The sequence below is a fragment of the Leopardus geoffroyi genome, chromosome A2 (genome assembly GCF_018350155.1).
Source record: "Leopardus geoffroyi isolate Oge1 chromosome A2, O.geoffroyi_Oge1_pat1.0, whole genome shotgun sequence".
In the NCBI taxonomy this organism is placed as follows: domain Eukaryota; kingdom Metazoa; phylum Chordata; class Mammalia; order Carnivora; family Felidae; genus Leopardus; species Leopardus geoffroyi.
Window position 1 is genome coordinate 3,269,622 of NC_059331.1, and position 9,930 is coordinate 3,279,551.

A 9,930-nucleotide genomic window follows, 5' to 3' on the forward strand; every position below is an offset into this window, starting at 1 on the left:
ACACGACGTGACGTATCGTGACGCAGAGCACGTTCACGTGACCACGTCAATAGAACGCAACGATGCGATCAGCGAAAAGTCATAAATACTGATCACAACAGCAACAACTCAGCGAGGCGCCGGAGAAGGGGCGTCCCTCCGCAACACCCCAGCGGCGGCTGGCTCCGGGCCCGGTGAGCGTGAGCCGTGAGCCACCGAGGGGAAACTCCCAGAGGTCAACCCCGCGGGCTCTGCTGGAAAGCCGAGCCGACTCCTGGACTCCAGGGGCACGGCGGAGGCAACCGGGCAAAAGGACCATCTCCGCGCCCTCCTGAGTCCCAGACACCCCTCCGGCCCGCAGCTTCCACTTAAGACTCCCACGCCTGCTCATCCCCAGGTGGCGGAGAGGTCCCACCGAGCAGCAGGGGCTGCCAGTGCCTCCCGGCCGCCCTGAGCTGAAGCCGTGCTCTGGGACAGAGCCGGGGCCTGCTGTGGGAGGCAGGGAGAGAACGCCCGGCTGGGAGCCTGGGACGACCGCCTCACGCTTCTCCGCTGCGACGATGTTCCATGCCACAGCTGGAGGAGACAGACACCTGGATCTTGACGTCCAGGACTTTGCGGCCCGCCTCTGTGGGGGGCCTCACTTGCATGCGTTTGGGGGCCCTGACCCAGAGGCCAGCTTGGCAGTCAGTGGGGAGCCACAGCGAGTCCTAAACCCCTCGAAGATGGGCAAAAGGCCGCCCTGCGCAGGGCAGCAAGAAGCAAGAGACTAACCACAGCAAGGGCTCCTGAGCTCCCAGGAGGGAAAGGTGAACCCTAGGCCGGGCAGGTGAGGTTAAGCGATGGAGAAATCCACCCCCAGCCCCTCAGCGGCCCTCTTCTGAACCACAAAGACTGGCCTTGAAGGGCCAGCGCTGCGCGGCTGCCTCCACAAAGCCCGGGCTCTGATGGGGTGAGGCCTTCGGGCTGATGGATGCCTGCCCGTTTGCCTTCAGGCAGCCATGGGGCCTCAAGCGGGGAAGGCGAGCGGGCGGAGGGGACCAGGAGGAGCTTTGGGTCCTTGGGGGTAAAAAGGAGCAGGAAGTTACCAGTTTCCTTCCCAAGGGGCTTCCTAAGAATGTGGGTCGTTGCTCAATCCCGGGGCTAAGGCCCAAAATGACAGAAAGTTCATCATTTGTTGCACTTTCGAAAAAGTAGGGCTGGGTGGGGGACACTGGCAAAGATGTTAATTATGGGCCAAGGTGATGCTTGGGAACTCCTGGGGAGTAGCGACTGAATCGTGCACATTCTGTCGTGCCAATCTAAAGCCAAGGGGGCAGTCTCTGAGCTTTGAATTATTTTTAAACCAGTTGGACCTGTTCCTGATGGAGGCTTGTCAGCCACTCTGCTCGCCTGGAGGTCTGCCTGGACCTGAGCAGGAGCTGCCCCCAGGGACACAGCAGCAGCCACGTCCCTGTCACTGTCCTGCCCCACTCCCGCTCTCAGAAGCCCACCATTTCCGACAACTTGGCCAGCAAGCCATGGCCCAGGCAAGCCCTGCTCCCTCAGGAGCTCGGGTCTGATGAGAAGAAAAGCACACTCTGGTGTGAGGATGTGTTTGGCGTGTGGCACGTGGGTGGAGACCAGCGGGCCGGATGCTCAGAGCACGGACAAGTCTTTCCAGCGGGTGGCCGCAGGAGATGGCAAGCATAAAGACACAAACAGGAAGTGGACAGGGAGACCGGGCTGGGGTGGGGAAGGTAAGGTACAAGGCAGTACAAGGTAGCCGGCTGGGCAGACACACCGGTCGGACTGGAGTGTGCCACCCACAAAGGGAAGGGGTGGGACTTAAAACCAGGACCAGGCAGGGCTCCAGGAGGCCCTGAATGCCAGGCCAGCTGGGGATGTTCACATTTCCCGCCTGTCCCAGGCTCTGCTTCCTCTAGGCGTGCTGACACCAAAGCTCCGGCATCTGCACCCACAACCCGTGACGCAACCATTTGCTCACTAGTGTGCGCAAACATCCGTCTGTCCGTCCATCCGATACAACACTGAGTGTCCGGGACAGGCCAGGGGCTGGGCTCAACTGGGCACGTGGCAACGGCAGAACTACACGGGGCGCTACCTGCAAAGACTTAGGATCCAGTGACAAAGACGTCAATCCCAGGCCTTGGCTGGGAAGGCAACTACGCAGGAGTCTGAGAAACAGGAACAGGGGCTCTGACTGCCGGGGGGGCTGGGGAGATGCTGTGGGAAGGTTGAAGGGACACATGGGAGGGGAACTAAGGTTCACCAGGCCAAGGGCAGGGAGGGCTGCCGGGTGTGGGAGAACTACCCACAGCCTCTGTGACCCTCGGTGGACACGTCACATCGTCTGGCTGGACAGCACTCCCTACGACTGTGAGCCCTGTGGGGACAGTGGCCACGGGGTTGGCGGTCTCAGACACGGGGTATGTGAGGCCACTGGAGGTGCTCGATCCCCAGGTGTGGAACTCTGAGCAGCTGGCCAGCGACCCGATGCTGAGTCAGGTCCTTCGGAGGAAATCACACATCTATTTTCCTGCTGTGGTTGGGAGTCTCCGCGTGACCCCACTCTCAGGGCCCAGTCAGCAGGTTTTTTCTAGGAGCTGAGCGGAAAAGGAAGGTGGAGCTGTCCTCTGGGATCCTGCGTTCTGGAACCCTGGTTACTGCCTAACAGGAAATGAGCGGAAATGTACCCAAACTGCAGCGCTCCTGAGAAGTGAGAAGTGGCCACCCAATCCAGCCTGCGAAAGCTTGGGGCGGGGGCGGGGCGGACGGGGGTAGGGCAGGGACCAGGCGAGGGAGGGAGGGAGGAAGGGGGGAGGGAGAGGAGAGAGCAAGGAGAGAAGACAGAAACCAGCTGCTGCCAGTCTGACACACTTCTCCACCCAGCTTGCCAGGGGCAGCCTTGAAAGAGCACCAGAAGAAGCTGCCCCTCACACTTCGCCAGCCAGGAAACGCCGTTAGGGTTGGAGTTCGAGGGTAAAGACGCCTCAGCCGGCCTGCACAGCTCCCAACCTCCGGGGCAGAGAAGGTCTGTGGCTCGAAAACTTCAGCATCACACTTTCCCTACAGCTTACAAATTTTACAAATTTCACCTTTGAAATAAGAAACAAGACTACTTTCCTCCCGCCAACCCCCTGGCTCCCACTTGCCACAGAGCCAGAACGTGCAACACACTTGCTTCCGAAATCCCATGAAAGAAGTGGGCCACGGGGCCAAACTAAAAACTAAGTTTTGGGGTGCCTGGTGGGGGGCTCAGGGAGTTAAGCGTCTGACTCTTGATTTCGGCTCAGGTCGTGATCTCACGGTTCACGGGATCGAGCCCAGCGCCAGGCTCTGGGCTGACAGCTCAGAGCCTGCTTGGGATTCTCTTGCTCTCTGCCCCCCCCCCCCCCCCCCCCGCTTGTTCTCGCTCTAATAAATAAATAAAAGCCGAGTTTCCCCAGATTGGATCAGTTTCAAAATATTGGCAACAACAGAAGAGGGGAAGGGCTGAGACAGGCCAGAGCACTGCTAACCGGCCCATGTCCTTGGGTCAAAGGCCCTGGGACGCATGCCAGAGGCAAAGGGCAGGCCTGAGTAGGCCTGGTCACAACCGGTGTTTCCTCGGAGGAAAAACTCGAGCAGATGTGCATACGGGCACCTGAGGGGTGAACCGCTGAACTCAGAACCATCCGTACGAACTAGCGCTCAGATGGGGGCTCCACAAAGGGAAAGCTGGGGGGATGGGTTGAGGGGTAAACAGCACTGGCTCCTCGGTTCCCTCGCTAAGTTCTGGGGTCTCAGAAATGTGACAGCCCCCAGTTTCTGAAACTGAGCAGGGAGCTGCTACGAAACTCCTCACCTCACATGCTATTATTCAGAGGCATGTGGACTATAATTAAGTGTCCCATGGCTCTGCCTTCACACAGAGCCAGCTAAGTAGGGAGAAGAGCGCCCAGGCACGCTGACTGGTCTTTAATCAACACAGGGTTCTGAGTCAGAGGTGAACTTGCCACCTCACGCTCGGCGGGCACGGGGAGCAGAAGCAGAACACGATGCCCGCTTGAGAGGTCCTGGTTTGTTAACGACAATACGCAGGATGCTGCCTGGTTACAGAGAGCCTCCGTGACGGCGAACAGGGTCCTGTGAAGGTGGTCAGGTTCCCCCAGCTTCACGGACAGGCCTGGGAAGCGGTGGGGTTTAAGGAGGTCCCAGGTTCCTTTGGGGGAGGGCAGTCTCACACCTGTTCTGTAGCTCCCCAGTCCAGGCCTAAAACACCAGGCTGGTTACTCTACCCATCCAGCAAGCTGGCGGCCCAAAGCCGAGTGGAAAGAGCAGGCTGGTCTGTCCACCAGTGGAGCGGGACGGGAACATCTCGGTCCAGGGTCCCACAGGGATGCCGCTAGTTCAAAGGTCTTCTTACAAGGGGAGTCAGCAGAGTTGCTTCCGGCAAAGTTGGACTTAATCCAGATCCCATCTCACGTGGACACAGTAACAACCAAAGCCATCCCCGTGTGTGCTGCCCCAAGGCAGAGGGTCTTCCGGCAGTTAGCCTGCAGCTGCTGAGCTCAAGGGCCTGGGGCAGGGACCCCACTTTGCCTGTTGTGCTCAGCACACAGGTTCCGTGCTTTAAGTCCCGCTGATGAGGGAGCTCCACGGTCCAGATTTTTTGCATCTAAGATCACTGCATGTTTATTACTTAAGAGGCTAAACCCTTTGCTAGGAAATCAAGTGGGATTCCACACAATAAGGTTTAAAAAATAGGTCAGAGCAGGCAGGATCTGGGGACGTTCCAAACACCAGCCACATCTCCCTGATACTAATTACTCTAAAGGTTGGGGTCCTGGGTGCCCCGGCCCTTTCCCCACCTCATGCCTCTCAAAGGAAGTCTGATCTTTCCTCCTAGGCACAAACCCAGGGCCTAGCAAGCATCCAATGAACTTCAAAGCTCTGGGATATGGCAGTCATGAATTTTCCTCTTAGCTCTCGCACAACCAATCTTTCAGTGCAAACTCTCTCCCTCCTTTCAGGCCAAAAAAAAAAAAAAAAAAAAAAGGAGAGAGAAAGAGAGAAAAGAAAAAAAAAGTCAAGCCAGCATTCCAGGCGGCTGCCAACTCTATCCCTAGTTACACTCTCAAATCTGGCCCAGCCACAAGAATTATCAGAAAGCGGTTAGCAGTTTAGGTCTGGAAATTAATGTCATTTACAATGAGAAATGAACTTCCAAGTCTGGATCTTGTTAGTGGGGTCTCCTTACCCTCCTTAGGTCCCCAGAAATATTCAGACTAAAGCATCACCCCCAGTTCTACATGTACATAAGTACCAGATGGGTGGTAGGACTGAGGCCTCAGACGGATGCCTGTTCCTTCCAGCATTTTCCTCTACAGATCCCTTCACCGTGCCTCAGCCCAGCGGTGGCCAGTTTGCAACAAGAAAAGCTCACGAACTTCCCATTCAAGTCCAAACCAACCTTATGCGAGACTTGAACGTTGTCACCAGAGGTGAACTGGCACGGACTTTGCCGGGATATTGCCAGATACTAACAACTGGTTTGTTACCAGTATTGGCAGTGAGATCAGAAACTTTTAATCAATATCACAGCGTCAACTAGGAACCAAGCCTCTCCATTGCCCCTGGCTCTCCCACATCCACCTGGCTTCTAGTTCTCAATTTAGAAACAACACTGTTACAAGCCTCTGCCACGAAGAGCCTGTTTCAAAGCACCGTTTCTCAACCTCAGCGCTCCTCACATTTGGGGCCGGATAATTCTTTGTTGTGGGGAAGGCTGGCTGTGTACCGTGAGGTGTTTAGCAACCATCCCCGGCCCCTACCCACTCGATGCCAGCAGCACCCTCTCCCCAAGCAGTGACGACCAAAAACCGTCTCTGACATTGCCAAATGTCCCTAAGCGGGTGCATGGGGGTGGGGGGCAGAGGGAAGGGGGGCAGGGTTAGTCACCCCAGCTGAGAAGCAACGATGCAAGCTTCTACCTTCTTAAAAATACCAGGTGCCAAAAGACACTCTGGGGGTCTGACAACGTGGGATCTGGATGCTGAGTTTTACATGCCTGTCTCTCTGGGTATATGCGGTTATCTGTGTTTTGAAAACTAAGCAAAGCAGGTAGCTATCACAAGAATGGCCCAGGAGAGATTTTGTTGTTGTTGTATTGTTTTTGTTTGTTTGTTTTGGTGTAATTATTCTCACTCTTCTCAAATCTTGAAGCAGAGTTTCTCAATCTCAGCACTAAGGACGTCTGGGCCCAGATAATTCTTGGGGGTGGAGGCTGCCCAGTGCGTTACGGGGTGTTGAGCGGCACCCCGAGCCTCCACCCACTAGATACTAATAGGAACCCAAGTTGTGACAACCAAAAATGTCTCCAGATACTGCCAATGTCTCCTGGAGAGTAGAGGTAAATGTCCCCAAGTCTTTTTGTGTAAAAGGGGAGTGCATTGACGCTTAGGCCAGATTGAGACTGGCCGGCTGGAAGCAGCATCGCCTGCTCACGCCGTGAGAGCTCAAGAGACATCAGCTGCCTCCTCATACCATTGTCCAGAACACCCTCTTCAACAGCTGACCCTCTTCTGAGGACAAGGGGATGAGAGGGGGGTCACTGAGCGCAGACAAGAAGCCCACAGGGAGACGCTGGACTTGTCCTGATAAACAAGAGATGCTGGGGGACTGTGGAAACTATTGCAGACGGGAATGGAGTGCAGCCAGCACGATTCTTGAGAGCACGACTCAGCAGAGAGGGATCAGGAGGCCAAGACAACCGCTCCCAGAGTAGGACGTGGCCATCGCAATTCTTTGGGGACGGGCCTCACGGAAGGGTGAGATCACAAGTTGATCCACACCGCGCTTTCCAGGTTTCGACACGCTTCTCACAGATCTGAATGCGGGCCACCTGCTTCCCCCCGAGAGAAGGAGCCCTGGTGGCCGGTCTGAGCGGCCTAGCTAGCTCCTCTGGCACAGTGTGTCTGCTTGGGACAGTCCGGGCCACCAGCATGGGCCCTGATAGCTGGGGGTTGGGAGGAGAGGGTTTCTCCTGCAGGAGGGACTACATCAAGGTCCAGGCAGCAGGCAGCCATTCCCAGGTGCTCCGGTCAAGCCCTGGGGGTCTGGCGCCCGTTGGGCAGGGTCTAACCCAGGGCCGGGTCACTTAATTCCATCCTGCTGGGGCAAAGGGCTGTACCCTCAGCAATAATCCTAGAACCCCTCTGGATTCAGTCTCTGTTCCTCCAGGGGTCAGCCATCATCTGGGGTTTGCCCCGAACACTACGGTCATGACTTTATCCATCAAGGGACAAAAGGTACCAGCTGTGTGACTGTGGACTCGTTTCTCTTCCCTCCCACTGGGCTTCTCCAAATTGTGGGAAAAGCCTGGTTGGCCAGCGGGGCCCACACAATCCCTAAGATGGTCGCTCGTTCTGTGGATTCTACCCACACAAAGTCCACACCTACGGTTCTGAACCTGGCATGGAGGAACCAGTGGGATTCAAGGAATCTGGGGCTTCTTGGATCTGGATTAATAAACTGAATTTCCCATGTGCCCAGCTTTCCGGAGACTGGCTCTGCAGCTTTCACCAGATTAATGAGCAGTGGGGCCTGGCCGTTCCAAAAAACCTATCCTTATCGGTCACAGGTAACACACATAAACGACTGGGTTCAGCATTCCACCTCCGGGAATTTATCCTACAAATCCAATCCCACTTGTGACCAGAGACAGTCACTGGCTACGGGCGCCTGGGTGGCTCTGTCAGTTGGGCGGCCGACTTCGGCTCAGGTCATGATCTCACGGTTCGAGGGTTCAAGCCCCACATCAGGCTCTGTGCTGACATCTGGGAGCCTGGAGCCTGCTTCGGATTCTGTGTCTCCCTCTCTCTCTCTCTCTGCCCCTCCCCTAGCTCACGCGCACTGTCTCTCTCTCCCTCCTTCAAAAATAAATAAAAACAGGGGCGCCTGGGTGGCTCCGTCGGTTAAGCGGCCGACTTCGGCTCGGGTCACGATCTCGCGGTCCGTGAGTTCGAGCCCCGCGTCGGGCTCTGGGCTGACGGCTCAGAGCCTGGAGCCTGTTTCGGATTCTGCGTCTCCCTCTCTCTCTGCCCCTCCCCCGTTCATGCTCTGTCTCTCTCTGTCTCAAAAATAAATAAACGTTAAAAAAATAAATAAAAACATTAAAAAAAATTTTTTTTAATAAAAAAAAAAGATAGTCACTGGCTATTCAGATCAGTCCATTAAGAGACCAAAGAAATTCTAGGGCCGGAGTCCTGGGGTAGGGGTAAGAGGGGAGTTCTCCCGGGGGCATCTGGTAGCACAGGGAGAGATCTGTGCTGTCAGGATGGGCGGGGGGTACTTCTGGTAGCAAGTGGGTGAGGGCCAGGCTGCCCCCACGGCAGGGAACCATTTGAGATGGAGAGTTCCAGCTCTAATGTCATCTCCAAGACCCTGAAGGAAAAGCACACAGGACTCTGTAGACTATGTTACCACCACGCGTGTGTGTGTTTAAAGGAAAGGCATAAGCGTGTCTTCGGAGGGAGGCATGAATCGTCCTTGACCGTCTTGGCCACTGGGGAACGGGACTGGACGCCGGAGGGACCAGAGGGGGAAACTGACTTTCCATTCCACCCTTTGGCACAACCTTGTACCGGGCCCATCAAAGGGGGGTTTTGTTTGTTTGTTTTTAAGTACCACTCCAGACGCAAAGTTTCCCTGCCCCTGGGCTCTCTGGCAAGAGTCCCGTGTCGACAGCCTCAGGAGGGTTTCTTCCCCTTCCTTCTTTCCTCCCTCCTTGACCTTTCAGAGGAGACGAGGGGAGGCGAAGAGGGGTCCAAGTCCCGGGTCAACCTCTGGGTGCGTTTCTGCCCCTCCTGGGGGTCTGCCCACCCTCCTCGAGGAGACTGGAGCCCACATGGCGGGCTGGGCCTGGGTCACCTCGCTCGCAGCCCCTGTCCCTCCTGGGCTCTGCTCACCGAGCGGGGGACGCGTGCCAACGTCGCCCCCCTCGGTGCCCGCGGCCCCCTCCCGAGTCGGGGTCGGGCCTGGTCTGACCCCCGACTCCGGGCAGCCCGGGGCCCGAGGCTCACTCCCCGCCTCGGCCTCCGCTCACCTGGCTCGCCTTGTAGAACTGCTTCTTCAGCCCCGCCACCGACATGCTGCCTTCCGTCGTGAGGGCTCCCGCCCGAACCGGAGGGACCGCGCAAGCGACAAGCTCCCGGGCGCCGCCGACACCCCGCGCGCCTCAGCGGGCCCCCTCGGCGCCGCCTCCACCGCCCTCTCGCCAGCTCCGCGCCCGCCCCAGCGCCGCCTCAGCCCCTCGCGCGCCCGCGCGGCCAGGATATTACATGGCAACCGCACACTTCCGGTGCCGGCTTGCGCGCGCCCCGGGCCCCGACTGCGCACGCGCGCCCCCTGCCGGCCAGAGAACGCACGCGCACTTCGCCTGCCCTGTGGCGGCCGCCTCCGCCAGCGAGGAGACAGGAGCGAGCCTAGAGAGTCCGTGGAGGCTGCAGCGACCCCTGGGGTCGCGGAGGTAGTCTTAACGTTTAAAGGAAAGGCGCTTAAATCCTTCCGGAGAGGTTGGGAGGCTGAAGGTTTACAAATCTCCAGATACTTGTTTGCTAATCTCGGCTAACCCAGTTCTCCGCGCGGTTAGTCCCTCCCCCACACACCGCCTTCCACCCGGCAACGTGGTCATCCATTCAGTGGCCCAAGTCAGACATCAGCGTGTCACTTCTCCTTTCTATACCCACTGTCCTCCCTGCCCTGACCAGACCATCCCACCAGCCTCCTCTTGGTATGCCCACCTGCAGGTTCCCCTCTAATTTTCCCCCTAAAACACAGACAGAAAGATGCTCTATAACACAGTTTCTATCATATCAGTCTACTGACCTCAGAATACCCTCAACTTCCTAGCATGGCCTACAAAGCTTGCAAATTTTGGCTCTATCAACCCTTCCGACTTCAGCTCTC

At 57.1% G+C, this 9,930-nt stretch overlaps 1 protein-coding gene and 1 long non-coding RNA gene across 2 annotated transcripts in view; one reads left to right on the forward strand and one right to left on the reverse strand.

Annotated features, from left to right (window-relative positions):
• The window catches only part of SH3GL1 (SH3 domain containing GRB2 like 1, endophilin A2), a 31,029-nt gene extending 21,716 nt beyond the window's left edge, over nt 1-9,313 (reverse strand). The window contains exon 1 of the mRNA XM_045491568.1: nt 9,068-9,313. Within this exon, the coding sequence (XP_045347524.1) occupies nt 9,068-9,112 (45 nt within the window). The 5' untranslated portion in view covers nt 9,113-9,313. The remainder of the gene's footprint in view (nt 1-9,067) is intronic.
• LOC123605133 lies at nt 2,567-4,970 on the forward strand. The gene is made up of 2 exons (XR_006715591.1): nt 2,567-2,698; nt 2,872-4,970. It is a non-coding gene; the product is annotated as an uncharacterized LOC123605133 (long non-coding RNA).
• Nucleotides 9,314-9,930: the final 617 nt, after the last annotated feature.